Source organism: Heptranchias perlo, chromosome 15, assembly GCF_035084215.1.
Source record: "Heptranchias perlo isolate sHepPer1 chromosome 15, sHepPer1.hap1, whole genome shotgun sequence".
Lineage (NCBI taxonomy): Eukaryota > Metazoa > Chordata > Chondrichthyes > Hexanchiformes > Hexanchidae > Heptranchias > Heptranchias perlo.
In genome coordinates this window covers 58,915,285-58,933,607 of record NC_090339.1, presented here as the reverse complement: position 1 = coordinate 58,933,607, position 18,323 = coordinate 58,915,285, and the positions used below count along the sequence as shown (strand labels likewise).

The 18,323-nt window shown below is 42.9% G+C and overlaps 1 protein-coding gene across 5 annotated transcripts in view; it reads left to right on the top strand.

Annotated features, from left to right (window-relative positions):
* Positions 1-18,323, top strand: part of aff2 (AF4/FMR2 family, member 2) — a 384,792-nt gene that overhangs the window by 77,450 nt on the left and 289,019 nt on the right. For 4 of the 5 annotated variants that reach the window (XM_067997309.1, XM_067997311.1, XM_067997308.1 and 1 more), the window contains 2 exons: positions 5,548-5,668; positions 7,865-8,821. In XM_067997309.1, coding sequence (XP_067853410.1) covers positions 5,548-5,668; positions 7,865-8,821 — 1,078 coding nt within the window. The remainder of the gene's footprint in view (positions 1-5,547; positions 5,669-7,864; positions 8,822-18,323) is intronic. The other variant, XM_067997310.1, reaches the window with a different exon arrangement.

Here is an 18,323-nt window from a genome sequence, read left to right as displayed (position 1 = left end):
ATGAGAAATCCTTAAAAGTTGAAATAAATATCGTTATAAATGCAAGAGTATTGTTCGGAATCCATTGTACCCGCACCTGATTGGGTGATTTATTCTCTTTCCCTCCCATTCCCCTTCCCATGGGTCCACATTTTCTCCTACTTAAGTCACCCTCTTACAGTGTTGGTATTTTCTCAGTTAGAAGAGTAGAAGGTCAAACATCTTACATTAACTATAACAAATATACAAATACATCACAAATGTTAATATTTGTCAAACTCAAAACGTTTGCTATAGCATAGCAGGCAACCAAAGCCACTTGGCAACATTAGTCAAACAACAGGTCCTCGTCCTTTTCTTCTTCAAGTAGGTTAGAAGGATGGTCCTAACCCCATGGATTTCCCCACAGACACCACACCATCAACACCACTGCCTAGCTCGGTGGGTTGTGCTCTGCCTCTCGCTTAGAAGGTCCTGGGTTCAAGTCCCATTTCAGAAACTTTAACATATAGGGGGTGATTGTAAACCCCAAGAACAGGTGGGTTGGGGGGGCGGTGGGATTTAAAAATAGTTGTTTTTTGGGTGGCGACCGCAACCCGGCTTTATTTCCGGGTTTAACGTCGGTGCGTAAAAGTACAGGCTTCCCGCTGGGAATGCAAAGTCCGAAAATTTTGCGGTTGCGACCCAAAAAACCAACTATTTTCAACTCCCACCTCCCCCAACCCACCCGTTCTTGGGGTTTAAAATCACCCCCATAATCTCAGCTGATGCTCCCAGTGCTGTACTGAGGGAGTGCTGCACCGTCAGAGGTGCCGTCTTTCGGATGAGACATTAAACTGAGGCCTCGTCTGTCCTCTCAGGTGGGCATAGAGGATCCCATGGCACTATTCGAAGAAGAGCAGGGGAATTCTCGCTGAGGCCAATATTTATCCCTCAACAAACGTTACTACAACAGATTATCTGGTCATTTATCTCATTGCTGTTTGTGGGACGTTGCTGTGCACAAATTGGCTGCCACGTTTCCTACATTACAACAGTGACTACTCTTCAGAAGTAATTCAGTGACTGTAAAGCGCTTTGGGACATCCTAATGTTGTGAAAGGCATGATATAAATGCCAGTCTTTCTTTCTTATTTCGGTCTCTTTCTCAGGTGACTCAGCTAGGCTCGGTGAGAAGTTCTCTGGGGAAAGCACCACCCACCAAAAATTTGCATTTATATAGCACCTTTAACATAGTAAAATGTCCCAAGGTGCTTCACAGGAACGTTACCAAACAATATTTGACACCGTGAAAACTGGGATTTGATGCAGCACCGTTATTGGAGAGGATGCAAACATTGGTCAAAATCCTAATGTATTTAAAACATATTCTGCAAAGAGCTCAAACTGGGTAAACCACGAAGACAGCAACACTTATCAATGATGTGACAAAATGATGAATGCACTCCTGAAGGTATTTTAAGTACTTGACTTTGGAACATGCCCGATCTAATCCTCAGGTATATTACTCACTAATTATTGCACATCGTCGTGTTCATTATCCCTTAAATGTGGTTTCACTATTTCAAAAATGCCTCGGATGGGCAGGCAGCTTTTCTTAAAATGTCTGATCATAGAAATTACTGTCAACAGGTCTAAGCTTAACGTACTCGTAAGACAATCCCCTTGTCTGCGGTTTTTGGCGGAGGCATTAACCCATTCAGAACAAACGGGTTAATGCCTGTGTCACCATAGCGGACAGAGGAATGTCACGGGGACGCATTAAGCATTCATTTGCCGATGATCACCTGTCCGCTATTACGCGTCAACACCCTTTCATTTTCTTTCGCTATTCTCTTGAAAAGTTTATGGGCCGGATCTTGCTGGAGTGGGGCATCTCGCGGTGTGTGTCGTTAGTTAGACTTTTTCCTGCGCCCTTCAGCTCGCAATTTTTTTGCGCAGTGCGAGCTGATAACGGGGGCAAAGGAGCATCTGGGACCTTAGTGAATGGCGGGACCAACAGTCTATCTCCTCAACCAAGGAGATTTAAGGATTGAGAAATAAACAGAGGAAGGCCCGGGTAAATTGGAATCAAAGATTGGCAGTCAAAACTGTAATCGAACAATGGGCGGCCTTTAAGGAGGAGATGGTTCGGGTACGGTCCAGGTACATTTCCACGAGGGGGAGAGGTAGGGCAACCAAAGCCAGAGCTTTCTGGATGGCGAAAGAGATAGAGAGTAAGATGAAGCAGAAAAAGGGAGCGTATGACAGATGTCAGGTTGATAATACAAGTGTGAACCAGGCTGAACATAGAAACTACAGAGGAGAAGTGAAAAAGGAAATAAGAGCGGCAGAGAGAGTATGAGATTAGACTGGTGTCTAACATAAAAGGGAATCCAAATGTCTTCTATAGGCATTTAAATAGTAAACAGGTTGCAAGAGGAAGGATGGGGATGGTTAGGGACCAAAAAGGAGATCTATGCATGGAGGCAGAGGGCATGGCTGAGGTACTAAATGAGTACTTTGCATCTGTCTTTACCAAGGAAGAAGATGCTGCCAAAGTCACAGTAAAAGAGGAGGTAGTTGAGATACTGGATGGGCTAAAAATTGATAAAGAGGAGGTACTAACAAGGCTGGCTGTACTTAAAGTAGAAAAGTCACCAGGCCCAGATGCATCCTAGGTTGCTGAGGGAAGTAAGGGTGGGAATTGCAGAGTTGCTGGCCATAATATTCCAATCCTCCTTAGATATGGGGTTGGTGGCAGAAGACTGGAGAATTGCAAATGTTACACCCTTGTTCAAAAAAGGGTGTAAGGATAAACCCGGCAACAACAGGCCAGTCAGTTTAACCTCGGTGCTGGGGAAGCTTTTAGAAACGATAATCTGGGACAAAAGTAATAGTCACTTGGACAAGTGTGGATTAATAAAGGAAAGCCAGCACGGATTTGTTAAAGGCAGATCGCGTTTAACTAACTTGATTGAGTTTTTTGATAAGATAACAGAGAGGATTGATGAGGTTGATGTTGTGTATATGGACTTTCAAAAGGCGGTTGATAAAGTGCCACATAATGAGCTTGTTAGCAAAATTGAAGCCCATGGAATAAAAGCGGCAGTGGCAGCATGGGTACGAAATTGGCTAGGTGACAGGAAATAGATGTTGAACGGTTGTTTTTCAGACTGGAGGGAGGTGTACAGTGGTGTTCCCCAGGGGTCGGTACTGGGATCTCTGCTTTTTTTGATATATATTAATGACGTGAACTTGGGCGTATGGGGCACAATTTCAAAATTTGCAGATGACACAAAACTTGGAAGTGTAGTAAACAGTGAGGAGGATATTAATTTTCTGCAAGAGGATATAGTCAGGCAGGTGAAATGGATGGACACTTGACAGATGAAAGTTAATGCAGAAAAGTACGAAGTGATACATTTTGACAGGAAGAACGAGAAGAGGCAATATAAACTAAATGGTACAATTCTAAAGGGGGTGCAGGAACAGAGAGACCTGGGGGTATATGTGCACAAATCATTGAAGGTGGCAGGACAGGTTGAAAAAGAGGTTAAAAAAGCATGTGGGGTCCTGGGCTTTATAAATAGAGGCATAGAGTACAAAAACAAGGAAGTTATGCTGAATCTTTATAAAACAATGGTTTGGCCACAACTGGAGTATTGTGTTCAATTCTGGGCACTGCACTTTAGGAAGGATGTGAAGGTCTTAGAGAGGGTGCAGAAAAGATTTACTAGAGTGGTTCCAGGGATGAGGGACTTCAGTTGCGTGGATAGACTGGAGAAGCTGGGGTTGTTCTCCTTAGAGCAGAGAAGGTTAAGAGGAGATTTGATAGAAGTGTTCAAAATCATGAATTGTTTAGATAAAGCAAATAAAGAGAAACTGTTCCCATTGGCAGAATGGCCGTGAACCTGAGGAGATAGATTTAAGGTGATTGGCAAAAGAACCAAAGGCGACATGAGGGAAAACTTTTTTAAGCAGCGAGTAGTTACGATCTAGAATGCTCTGCCTGAAAGGGTGGTGGAAGAAGATTCAATTGTGGCTTTCAAAAAGGAATTGGATAAACACTTGCAGGGAAAAAATTTGCAGGGCTACAGGGAAAGAGCGGGAGAATGGGACTAACTGGATTGCTCTTACAAAGAGCCAGCATGGGCTCAATGGGCTGAATAGCCTCCTTCTGTGCTGTAACCATTCTATGATTCTAGGACTGAGAAGGAGGGTGAATTAGAGTCAAATCAGGTACAGAAAGAAATAAAGAGAGGGAAAGAAAGATTGGGTTAAGGGAGAGACAAAAAAACCTGAAAAAATGCTACATTTTTAAAATCTCTAAGAAGAATTTACTACATGCAGGAATGGGACGGAACACTTTAAATTGTTCCCTTTCTGGGCCACAGAGGTTGATTGGCATTGCATTAACAACGATCATGTCGTTAAAAGGGTACTTACGCTCTTAATTACCAGACATAACTTTCTGCAGCGAGTTTAATGGGCAATTAATGTGCAAATCCAGCAAGTTCTTAAAAATAACAGGGTGGCTAAGGGCAAGATGCTATTTGTGCAAAGCTCTGGAGGCTTGCAACTCACGGCGTATCTCTTAATCCCCTGAACCCGCTGGCCGATTTGCGCATTAATAATGGCGTGCGTCGTTAACACGCCGTTATTATTCCAGCAAGATCCAGCCCTGAGTTACAGTCCATAAGGCGAAGGACAAACTGATGCATCAGAACAAAACAGAACCACGCTCCTCTTGATTACTCTAAAAGGCTGATTACAGTTGACATGCTTATATAATTGTAAACATTGCAGCAGCGAACAGAACAAATGGGCTAAATGATCAACCACAAGTTTAATTAGCCACCGTTTCAAATTAATAAATTACGTTTTAATGCTGAAGGAGGGATGGCTGTAGTATCTAATCCTCGGAGCAATACGGTTCATTCCCCATTACAGCTCACTGTACGAAGCCTTCAGTAGATCTATTTACAATGCTGGTAAATTGGTTGGAGTTCTTTAGTTATCTTTAAACTGCCGTTGACCACAGCAGAGACTAAGTGCCTCACTTTTGCCACAGATATTAATATTAGTTATTTGTGCTGTGCAGAAGGCAGCAGATGTTGGGTTTTACTTGCGACAGATAACATCAGTGTGTGCAATCCACTATTTAAATTGTCATCTCGAATTTGTTCACTAATTAACTGATACCAAATGCAGCCAAAAGCTCATAACAAATCAATGTAGGCTGAATGCACAAAAGTGTCCCTTGCTGCATGTCTCCTGAGGGTTGTCATTGCAAGTTGGAGCCTGTATCCTTCTTTGTTTTTTTATTTTTCTTCAAGGTTTTAATTGTCTCTTCCTCCAAACCGCCCCCTTCCCTCCCCTCCCCCCATCCACCCCCTCCTCCCCTCCCCTCCCATGAAAATGAGTTGTTCAGCGCATCAAGGGACCTGATGCTTTGGCACTTTACTCGACAGACATAAAATTTGATCTATCATCTGTCGCGCTAGTCTGTCAGCTCCGCAAAGCTCTTGGCTAACTGACGCTCCGCATTCGTGTCTTTAAATGTCCTCTCCCCAATGTCTGTTGCAGTCACTACGAACAGGATCGGAATGCGCTGCGAAGGAAGGAGTGGGAAAGACGGAACCAGGAAGCCCATCAAGATGAAGATCTGTTTGCTTCAAGTTTTAATCTATTCAGTGAACCCTACAAGGTAGCCTGGTCCAAATGCGTTAAAAAGTTATTTCAGCTTAACTTTGGTGTTATTTCTAGAGGTGTTTGGCTGTTCCTTACTTTTACCTTGTTTGCACATTAAGAACGGAAAAATTTTAGTGATAGAATTTTAATACTCTGATTCCCTTTGAATCATGCCATCTATTAATCAATTTGCAGCAATTTCTGTTAAATTCGGGCAATGTGTGAGAAAATCACCACATATCCAGTTCCCAAATTTAGCTAATTTACGTTACAAGATCGGCTTTGAATAAAATTCCTTGTTGGTGACCAAATTGCAACATTTTCGATCGGAGTTAGAACTAAGAAAACGAGAGCCAAGGAACCAAGGCCCTCATGGTTCCCAGCTCTGAATTAGAGGAATCGAGCAGACTGTTGGGGCATTCAAGGATGCCAGGCCTCTTTAGGTGAAAGCAATATTTTCTTCCTAGCTGCTGCACAGAGGGAAAAAAAAATTGGATTTAAAGAAGGTGTCAATGAATTAACGGCTTCACTTGTAGGTGAGAGGGATACACTGCGGAGTGGGTGTAAAAATACAGTGGCCTGCCCTCCCCATATTGACACAGAATATTGTGGCTGCCAATGTTGATCCGTGTCTGAGGTTGTAAGTAATATTTTTGACATTAAATTTGCGGAGCTTAACCAACATTTCGGAGGTGGATCTTATCAGCAAGTTCTATCTTTGAGGTGTCAAGAGTTGCAGCATAGCAAAGGGAGAGGGGTGGTGGTGGGGGGGGTGGGTGCAGGGCAGAAACTAATACCAGGGACACCCGGAGTGCAGATCAGCACAGCTCAACATCTGTCCATCACTCTTCGTGGCCTGACACTAGCTTCTCAAAAACAGGCTGGGAGTGAAGATTCTACAGGGATCCAATCTATTGGTCCTTGTGTTGGAGACAACAACAAAAAAAAAAGCCCTGACTGAAACAGCATTCTTACTCCTGTAAGAAGTGAAGGGCTGACAAGTTCAACAAGAAAAAAAAAATCATCTCTTACACTTTGATCAACTTGTTCGGCTTGTGTAGGATAGTTATTTTCTCATACCTACCAGTTATCGACCAAAACACCCAAATAGTAGCTTTAGTGTGCGTGTAACAAGCTGTCCAATTTTCCTGCTGGCGTGTGTTTAACTGCTGATAGCAAAGTGTAGTTACATGTCCATCATTTGAAAGCCCCCACCAATCTTTTCCGATTCCAGTGCTATCTAGTCCTAGTAAGTGGGTAAGTAGTACTACTGAAGTATTTTTACAATGTGACTGTATTATTTGCAGCACAAATCTTCTGAGCTTATGATGAATAGAAAGAAAGTATCAAAAATAGCACTTTATTGATTGTAATATGACTGTCATATCATTTGACTCAGGGCTGATAAATACACACATTTAAAAATTTATTTTAAGTCTTTCTTCCTAACAAGTACAATTTATGTAGCCAAGTGTTTAATGTTTAACCCCAACCTCTCAATCCTTAGCAGTATTGTTCCCACACTTAAAAGGTAGAAAATCAAAGACTGGTTCACTGGGTGTTTATTCTGCTGCCTTTTTGCATGCGATCTTCAAAGAGAATTGTGCTGTTGGCAACTAACCAGAGGGCTAAGTGAATGACCTTCGAAGGATTGGGTTTACATCCTCTGGCATTATCAGTAACATGGCAGAAGTGGGATGCCTTGCTCTGGATAGTCTGTTTCAAACAGACAGTTGGCGAATCCCAAATCAACTTTTCTGTTTGGTCTCAAGATGCTGGTGATGCCCGCGATGCCCTTAATTATTGCCCGTCCATGGTAAGGGAGATGGGGTCCTTCTTCAACATAGCGATTTGTTTTAACAGCTGAGTAGCTTGTTTGGCCACTTCAGTGGGCATTAAGAGTCAACCGCACCATGTGAGACTGAAGTCACGTGTGTGCCAGGATGGGTGGCGGTGGCATCTTCCCTTCCCTGAAGGGCACTAGCAAACCAATTGGGTTTTTTTTTATGACTACCCTACCCCCACAAATGATCAGATTTATTGATTTTTGGGTTATCAGTTCAATACCGTAACTATTACACAATATACAAAACAAGCTAGATAATCTGAAGTCATGTGGTGAACAAATGATTCCTGGTCAGGATAGCTGAATCAGGATCCTATGTAATACAAGGATTTTTCATTGTGCTATATTAAAATAATTATTGTTTAGTTTTGTATGCCATCTAATTTCTTTCAGACCAGCAAGGGCGATGCTCTTTCAAATCGTGTGCAGAGTACGCTAGGGAATTATGACGAGATGAAGGATCTGTTAACGAACCGTTCAAACCAGAGTCACCTTGTGGGGATCCCCAAGTCTTTGATTCCACAGACTCCTGTCGAAAAAATGGAGCCGAGTTTCTTCACCGAGCCAAGAACCAAAATGGCGCCGTCCCACCAAAGTAGCAGTCATTCTTCATCATGCATGCCTCCACCTTCCTCTTCTTTGTCGTTGAGTTCTACTTTGTTACATGGACACCAGAGCAACAAGAAATCCAGGATGGACTGGTCTCGCAGTGGACATGGCTCTGGCAGTGGACACAGTGTGCAGTCTAATAGCCAGCCCAGCAATCAGCAGAGCAGAGGAAAGCATCCTTCCACACACGAGCAAGCCCAGGACAGGTACAGTGACCTATACAGCAGTCAGACTGAGCTGCACAAAGGTGATCACCAGGCTGGCGTCGACGAATGTGTTAAGTCGCAGTCACCCAGTCCCAATACCACTTCACGTTCCAAAAGGCACAGCCACTCCAAGCCCACTAGTGCAGATCATTCCTATAAAGACACTTGCCACGTAAAGTCCCCTGTTGAAAGTGACGCTACTTCTCATGCTTGTGGATCCCCGGCCCCTTCTACATCCCTGATACCTTGTAGCAGCGCACTCTCCGCTCAGAATTTCCCTCCAGGACTTCATTCTAAGTCAAGCATGGTACAGCAGAAACCCACTGCTTACGTGAGACCTATGGATGGGCAAGATCAAGCCCCGATTGAGTCGCCTGAGCTGAAGCCACTAATGGAAATTGAGGATGCTTTTAGCAGCCAGTCATTTGGGAGCCTCTTGGATGGAAAGCCGAGCACAGCAAGTGCCAAGTGCAAGTTGCCCAAGCTGACACTCCCTCAACCTGGCGAGGTAAGTGGATGCCTCAACATTTTCAAATCTAGCAAAATAAGCCACGCAGGTGAAAGGAGAACATTAGCCCCATATCATGGTTTCATTTAGAACCCCAGATTATACTGTGATATAGTGAGGCCTGTGTTCTGTGCTGTGTATAGTTATATAGAAACCTATTTGATGTCAGAAGTCAATCAGAAACGATTACAGTGAAGGATTACAATGCTTGAGAATGTGGAGTTGTGCTTAATGGACCCAAAATAGATTTTCAATCATTGGAGTTTACTTGAAAGCACAAAGAATAATAATAACTCGGTTTTGAACTGGAGAAACATCATTTGTACTAAAGGTTACGAAACTTGAATTCTTTGGCTGTTGCCTACATAACATAGGAACCAGGAGTAGGCCATTCAGCCCCTCAGACCTGCTTCGCCATTCAATTAGATCATCACTTATTTGCACCTCAATTCCATTTCCCCGCCTTTGCGTCATATCCCTCGATACTCTTACCTGACAAAAATTGGACATAATAACAATGAGTACACACAAAAAAAAATGGCTGTGAGGCACTTTGGGATGTCCTGAGGATGTGAAAGACAGTTTATAAATGCAAGTTCTTTCTTTCCCCGTGCTCACTGAACCTACATTGGCTCCCCGGTCCGGCATGCCTCGATTTTAAAAATCCTCATCCATGTTTTTCAAACCCTCAATGGCCTGACCCCTCCCGATCTCTGTAACCTCCTCCAGCTCTACAATCCTCCAAGATCTCTGCGCTCCTCCAATTCTGGCCTCTTGCTCATCCCTGATTTTCATCGTTCCACCATTGGCGGCCGTGCCTTCAGCTGCCTAGGCCCAAAGCTGTGGGATTCCATCCCTCCACCTCCCTCTCCTCCTTTAACACGCTCCTTAAAACCACCTCTTTGTCCAAGCTTCTGGTCACCTGACCTAATATCACCTTATGTGGCTCGGTGTCAAATTTTGTTTGATGACGCTCCTGTGAAGCGCCTTGGGAGGTTTTACCACGTTAAAGGCACTATATAAATGCAAATTGTTGCTGTTGTTAGTAGTTTTCCAACTTCTCAGTCCAAAGGCAGCCAACAATATCGAGCATGTTAATCATTTTATTTTATCAAATTCATTTTTAGAATTCATTTTTAGGACAAATGCTCCATTTCCTACAGTTCAAAAAGTATTTAATTGGCTGTAAAGTGCTTTGGGGTGTCCTGTAGTTGTGAAAGATGCTATATAAATGCAAGTTCTTTCTTTTTCTTTGACAAGAGAGAGGCTTGCAGATGATTGCAGTTCGCGGTACCAAGCATTCCTGAATTAGGTTCCCAGTGGCAGACAACACTGAGAGTGCGAAGCTCTAGATGATAGATCGAAGGGAACTAACCAGCTCCTCCTGCTAAATTGTCAACTGTTACTCTTTGTTATAATGTCCTAATTCTTCAAACCCAATTTAGTGGACTGGAAAATCCCAGTCCACTAAAAACCTTGTGAAGAACCTTATTCCTTTTTCAACAGCTTTGTAAACTGAAGATGCCACTTGGGTAAAATTATGTGGAATAAGACAAAAGATCATAAAGTGATCACTTCATATTAATAGATGACATGTTACAATACATAAGTGCTCTTCCCTGAAATGTTTCAGCGATTTGGACTCGACATTAATTCCACTGTTACGAGCCCTTGCTGTTGCCCTGAGTGTTGTGGTTTACATATCGACTGGTACTATATCTTTGTGTAATTGAAGGCAAACAATGCGTCTCTGTCTGCAGCAGAGTTCTAGCCTCCTCATTTTTTTTTTCCCCAGCCAACAAAAATAGGACTTGGAACTCGTGATGGGCGAACTGTCCCCTCAGCGATTGCACCGACCACTTGCATAGTTACTTTGCGGTCAGTGCCATACTTTGCAGAACGTGATGTGTGAGGCACCCTCATTCTGCTGGTTCTAATTCAGCGCTTTGAAATGGGATGTAACATTTCCAAGCATTGCAGACGACAACGTCTCAGTCGCAAACAGAATCCCGTGTGACAGCAAAGTATAGGCCGCTGCGTACAGGAGTGGTCCTACTTGACAACACTGTATTGTTCAATGTCAGGGAATCAAGATTCCTCCCCTTGCCTCTTATGCATTGTGGTTAGGGCAATACCATTGCGGATTCAGTGATTTACCATTATTTAGGCACTGATTACAGGAATATTTGCTTATACATGAACTGGTATTTATTAGTTCAAAACAAACCAACAATAATTTAGAGGCACAAAATTCACACAATTCTTTTTACAAAATTACCTACAGTGGTGAACACTTGGATGATGGTCATGCATTACAACTTGTTAGAAACAAAGGACTTGCATTTAGAAAGCACCTTTCACGACCTCAGGACATCCCAAAGCACTTTACAGCCAATGGTGTACTTTTGAAGTGTAGTCACTGTTTTAATGTAGGGAAATGCAGCAGCCAATTTGGCCAGAGCAAGGCCCCACAAACAGTAATGAGATAAATGACTAGATAATTTAATGATGTGATGTTGGTTGAGGGACATCTCCCCTACTCTTCTTTGAAACAGTGCCAGGGGATCTTTTACGTCCACCTGAGAGTTTAACATCTCGTCCGAAAGACGGCACCTCCGATGGAGCAGCACTCCCTGGAGTGTCAGCTTGGATTATGTGCTCAAGTCTCTGGAGTCGGACTTGCGCCTACAATCTTCTGACTCAAAGCAGAGAGTGCTACCCACTGGGCCACGGCTGACATTTCAATGCTAAGCATCACTGGCACTGGATGTATAGAAAGAGTAACCAGTTTAGACGGGTGGGAAGTCTAGCCTGCCAGTGCACATATCAAGAAATGATGGGTATACTTCCCTCGATAGTCCATCCATTAAAATGATTTTCCTTAATTGGCCTTGGGTTTATATCTGTTTTTTTTTGCCTCTCCCAGGAGGTCACATAACTGCTAGTGGGGAGGGGGTTTCTAATCATGATGCTTCAGACATCACAACTGTGTGAGGCAGGCTCGATGGACCGGATAATCGTTTATTGTTTGGCATTTTCATATGTTCAGATGTTCTTGCTCTGGCTAATTCTCGAGGTACATTGCCCGATGGATCTCGAACTCTGAAAAATCAGCTCCCATAGCAACTGGGCACCACGAGTTTACAAACAAAAAATGTCCACGTATTATCAGAACTGTTGCTGAATGTTTACATCTCATTACTAACTATTTTTGGAGGCCAGCCATGGTTGTGTGAGTTATCTTTGCTGTGATATTTGCTGTGGTTGGAAGGGGGGGAGGTCCTTAACAAGAGGCAAGGAGAGGGCAGGATTTGAGTTTGCTCTGAGCTGGTCAGGCTTTGAAGTTAGCGTTGTCTCTTGGGTAGCAGAAGTGTAGATCGGGTGGATGCGGTAAGGATGTTCCCAAGGATGGGTGAAACTAGAACTAGGGGGCATAATCTTAGAATAAGGGGCTGCTCTTTCAAAACTGAGATGAGGAGAAACTTCTTTACTCAGAGGGTAGTAGGTCTGTGGAATTTGCTGCCCCAGGAAGCTGTGGAAGCGACATCATTAAATAAATTTAAAACAGAAATAGACAGTTTCCTAGAAGTAAAGGGAATTAGGGGTTACGGGGAGCGGGCAGGAAATTGGACATGAATTTAGATTTGAGGTTGGGATCAGATCAGCCATGATCTTGTTGAATGGCGGAGCAGGCTCGAGGGGCCGATTGGCCTACTCCTGCTCCTATTTCTTATGTTCTTATTTAACTCTCTCCCGACAAATGGGTTGTGGATGCTGGGGGACAATTGGAGCTTTCAAGACTGAGATGCTTAGTTTCTTTTATAATATACGATATAAAGTAAAAACAGAAAATGCTGGAAATACTCAGCAAGCCGGCATATGTGGAGAAAGAAACAGAGTTAAAGTTTCAGGCCGATGACCTTTCGTCATCAATGCTGAGTAGTTCCAGCATTTTCTGTTTTTATTTCAGATTTCCAGCATCCACAGTACTCTGCATTTGATAGATAGTTTTTTTTTGTGAGGTAAGGCTATCAAGGGATTACGGAGCAAAAGGCGGGAAAATGAAGCTGTGGTGCAGATCAGCCATGATCTAAATTGAAATGGCCTACTCCTGTTCCTGATGTTCCTATGGTATTGCTATTCGACTAGGTCCGGCCATGATTCGCAGTTTACAGCAATACAGTAACGCACGGCCCCTTCACTTATGAGCCAGCGTTCTGTGGAAAGTTTGATGACACATTTAGAAACAGAATAAAAGTAGTCATCTGGTGGCCTTACCCAGAAAGCACTGCAAGAAAGAGAGGGAATGCAGCACCTCTGGTGGTGAAAGCATTGCACTGGGGCCCTTCCACACAAACCAGAGCAGCACACGGTCGCAAACAGCTGGCAGAAGCCCGTGCTGGTGAGTGAACTATTAATATTTACCACTTCTCCATTTCTCCCCTTCCTCGTGTCACGTCACATTCGCAATGAAATGTCCCCTTAGGTGTCAGTTATATATATATACATATATTAAAAAAAAACACGTTTGGCATTTCAAAATTAGGTTAACATGAAGAAATCGTGTTTGGCTTGTTTATTTCTTTTGCACATTTTTTATTTATTTCTTTGTTGAAATCAAAACTTGTTAAAATCCCGTGTTACTGCATGCCCGGAATACTAAATAATGGAGCCTGTTGGATTGGTATCTAGCAAGAAATCCATCAACTTGGATCATTATTTTCTGATGCTTGAAACTCAGAAGCTTGTTGAGAAAAAAAGTATTAAAGATACAGTTTAAAATTCTTTGGTTCTAGGACAGATTAATAAGGGGAAGGCACTTAATATTCTAGATATCTGCTGTGGCTCAGTGGGTAGCACCTGTGCCTTTGAGTCAGAAGGCTTATGGGTTCATAGTCCCAAAATCTAGGCTAACGCTCCCAGTGGAGTACTGAGGGAGAGGGGAGTTCTCCCCTCAATGTCCTGGGCCAATATTTATCCCTCAACCAACAGCTAAAAATAGATTATCTGGCCATTAGCTCGCTGCTGTTTGTGGGACCTTGCTGTGCGCAAATTGGCTGCTGCGTTTCCTACATTACAACAGTGACTACACTTCAAAAGTACTTCATTGGCTGTAAAACACGTTGGGAAGTCCTGAGGCCGTGAAAGGTGCTAGTCTTTCTTTCTGCAAAAACTGTTTAAGCTTTCTCAGTTTTATTGATATTCGTGCATAAGGAGAAGTAGGAAACACCCTCCCCATATTGCAATCAGCAGTTCAGAACACAGTGTAGGTTCTGACAGACAGCTTTAAAAAATGGACAATGTGTCGACTAGTTTCCTGCAGTTGGTCAGAGCAACGTGGAATTCAGTCCATGAAACAAGAGTGTATTTTATTGGTAGATTAATATCTGCAATCTGTATATAGTGCTTTTAAAAATACATAACAGTTTAGGAAGTGAAGGGAAACAATGTGTAGTTATTAGTCCCCGAGGATTCATTTGTTGAATGATCGTGTTAATAGGGTGTAAAATATGCAAATGATCGTACAGCTAGGCCCATAACTGTGAGGGAAAGGCGCACTTACAGAGAGGCTGGTGTGTTCTGTTAAAAGAAAGAATTTTCTGAGCACAGCATCTGAGGAAATGGTACAAAGGGCTATTTATATCCACTGAAGACTCGCACATGATTGCAGATGGTGTTTTGTTAGAAAAAAAAAGGGTTTATTATTATATACAGCATTTACCAGTTTGCGCTGCAGATGTTACTGTTTATTTTTACTTCGGGACAAAATATGCTGCCGAGCATTTTTCACGCCTCGGTAAATTTTGTCAATATTAATTCTTGAATTACAAATAAACACCAGGCGAATATAAGCGAGATTGCATATTGACAAAGTTAGCAGGAAGAATATTTTGGTCACTTTGGATTTTTGTTTTTCCAAATCAACAGAAAGATGAGGCTGCACAAAAATGGCAGGTTTTTATTTATATTTATATACATATTTTTTTTTTAAAGTGACATATGAGGGTTCCTAGTTGGGGATAAACACGGACTCACTTAATGAAAGTGGGGGCCCTCTCTCTTTAACTTGGTCTCGCACTAGGGAAGAGGATCTGGAAAATGTTGTTCCTGGTAAAAATCGACTATGGGAACACCGCAGTATACAGAAAAAGATAATAATCTGATAAGTATACACATTAGAGGCTTTCAGGGTACAATACTCATTGGATTTGTAATGACTAAAAATCAAGAATATAGTGATTAGACTGTTAACATTATTTAATAACAAATTAGCATGCATGATCATTTGTTATTAAATTATGTCAACTATTAAATTATGTTTTAAAAAAACAGATTATCTGATCATTATCACATCGCCGTTTGTGGGACCTTGCTGTGCGCAAATTGGCTGCTACATTTCCTACATTACAACAGTGACTACATTTCAAAAGTACTTCATTGGCTGTTAAGTGCTTTAGGACGTCCTGAGGTCATGAAAGCCTCTATATAAATGCAAGTTCTTTCTTTATACATTTATGGTTATATTCCGGCAGTAATCGAGGGTACTGTTGGCCAGCCAGTCTTGCCCATTGGTACAATCCGAGGAGGACTAGACTTGTCACTGAGGGTTGGCATTCTACCCACTTTGGCTCTGATAACCCCTACCAGCCAGTGCCCTAATAGGGAGTGTGGTCCTGGCTGGACAACACCAAGGCTTTGTGTTGGTCAACTGTGCAGTTTTAGCTGATTAAACGCCAGGAGCAACCCTGCACACACTGGGGATCCCTAGGCCCTGGCACTTGCCATCCTGTGCCCAAGCTCTCTGGACTTAGTCAAGTGAGATACATAAATATGGAGGAGTGGGGGGCGCACTCCGTATCAGGCAAACAGAAACTCTTCCCGTGTACATTTGTCAGTAGCTTGATTTGGAGATTCCTAAACGTGGTTTTGGGTTTCTGCATATATGGGACACCCAGCTAACCAAAACAGGCTGACATTTTTAAACATACACTTTATTTATGAAAGTGGTCCAAAGTCTGCCATTTTGAATCCACATAGACTTGTCTTCCCCTTTTCCTGATGTGTTGATACACTTACTAATTAAATAGGTGAATTTCATAGGAATTGCTGGACGAAGGAAGACCAAGGTCTGTCTGGTTCGCACGATAACAACGATAATGGAGTTGTTGACTAATCATAGCAAACAGTCTCTCTCAATGAGTCTACAACCGACCCAGACATGAGGTGAGTAAAACCCCCAGTGGTGGAGAGCTTTGGGAAACATAGGTCCAAAGTCACCTGTTCCTACCAAGCATGCTCCACACTTCATTGTACGTGACCTTGGATGACCCCTGAATGTTTCATGACTGATACATTCAGCTGCCCTGCCATAAAAAGCGTAATCTTATTAATTTAAAATGAAAACTAATACTAAAGTGAAGATTACAAATGGGAAGTGTAATGGATGGGACCCCCTGTACGTTAAATAAATATTCAAATGGTACTGCACCTTCAAGTATTGTTAAGCTTGGCATGTAATTGATGTCTCACTTTCAGTGACAACAAGAATTGCTAACAAATCTCAATGAAGGTCTTCTCAGTCAGTGCAGAGCTATTGAGTCATTGACAGGAATTTTTTTTTAACTGGGAACAGAGTCAGACTGGCAGGGTTACAAGTTACAAATGTAACTGCCAAATAATAAACGCTGTAGGTACAGAGTGTGCTGTACCAATATGCTGTGCTAGTAGTGACTAAACTAGTAAGTGCACACAGGAACTCGGTGAAATCAGATAAGCCCTGTTTACATAAAATGTCACGCTGTTTTACATTGATGAGGCTGTGTGATGTGATGTGTGTCTCTGTCTACAAGACTAGCTGAAGTTCCCCAGTAGATGAAAGTCCGATTGACTATGCATTACCAGTACTCAGAAAAGAACTGGTACGTAAAACCACGTGGACTTAATTAGTGATCCAAAATCGTCTGTACTTACCTCAGCATATATCAAAAATCCCAACTGGCCTCTTGATTTGTCGAATCAAACCATGTCATTGAACAGTAAGTGACTAAATCAATTTCAACCGGAATTTAGAACAAAATAACTTGATAGAGATTTTATTTTTAAAAGAGGTATTTTATCTCCTGGTTTTCTTCCAGCCTGCTCTCCTGCCCTCCCCTTCCCTTCCCTTCAGCTGGTCATTTGATACCATGCACGAATTAGCCTTTCTGCTAGAAGGATAGGCAGTGACAGGTTCCTCTAGAACTTTCCCAGTCAGCTAGAAGGAGGCCTGCTGGAGGGAGCTAGATGGTGTTTGTCAAAGTCTTCCTTTCTCTGAGGTGCTGTTCCACTGAGAAGGGAAGAAACTGCCCCGAGTGAGACGGGATGAGTGAGTGTGAGTGACAGGCAGCCCCTGAGACTTGACACCATTTGCGACTGGTACCACTTTGATGGTACGATTTACAACGACGCTTCCCTTATTCTCTCCGTTGGTGATGGGAGTAAGTGCAAGTTGATACTTCTTTGAAGTGCGTTTTGAAGACTTAATGCAATGTTGTCATTTCCAACAGTTTCAAGTAGAGTTTTTGGAAAGAAGGAAGTGACATTTATAATGTGCCGTATCATGTCTTCAGTATGTTCCAGGGTGGTTCACAACCAGCAAAGTGTATTCACTGTTGTTTAGTAGGGAAGTCTGCACAGTAAGGTCCCACAACGGCCAATGATAGGAATGAGCAGTTCATCTGTTTTTGGTGGTGTTGGTTGTTGAAGGAATGCTGGCCAGGACACAGAGGGGCGATTTCCCTCGGCTACTCACCCAAATAACAACTGATAAAAAAAAAACGGGTGCTGTGCAACAACAACAACTTGCATTTATATAGCGCCTTTAACGTGGTAAAACGTCGCAAGGCGCTTCACAGGAGCGTAATCAGACAAAATTCGACGCTGAGCCACATAAAGAGATATTGGGACAGGTGACCAAAAGCTTGGTCATAGAGGTAGGTCTTAAGGAGCATCTTAAAGGAGGAGGGAGAGGTGGAGAGGCGGAGGGGTTTAGGGAGGGAATTCCAGAGCTTAGGGCCTAGGCAGCTGAAGGCACGGCCGCCAATAGTGGAGCGATTAAAATTGGGAATGCGCAAGAGGCCAGAATTGGAGGAGCGCAGAGATCTCGGAGAGTTGTAGGACTGGAGGAAAAAGGGGCACTAATCCATTTTTGCACCTGAATAGCACTGCAGCTGAATTTCCGATACGGCTTTGCAGATGGTTATTGCACCTGAACAGGGCACAGTAACAGCAACTGCAGGAAAATGAACGTCAGAGACCTCTGCACACAGATTTCCTGTAATAACAACGGGAGCAGGTCAAGGGCAGGCACTAAATGGAATTTCTCCATCAGCACCAGAACTCTGCCCTTTTCATTATAATGAGGAACGCCAGGAGATTCCAACCTCCCTGTGCTTCCCGAGTACAGCACACTTCTGGTGCGCTGCCCCCGCCAAACAGTGCCCAGGAAAATCAGCCCTCAGGA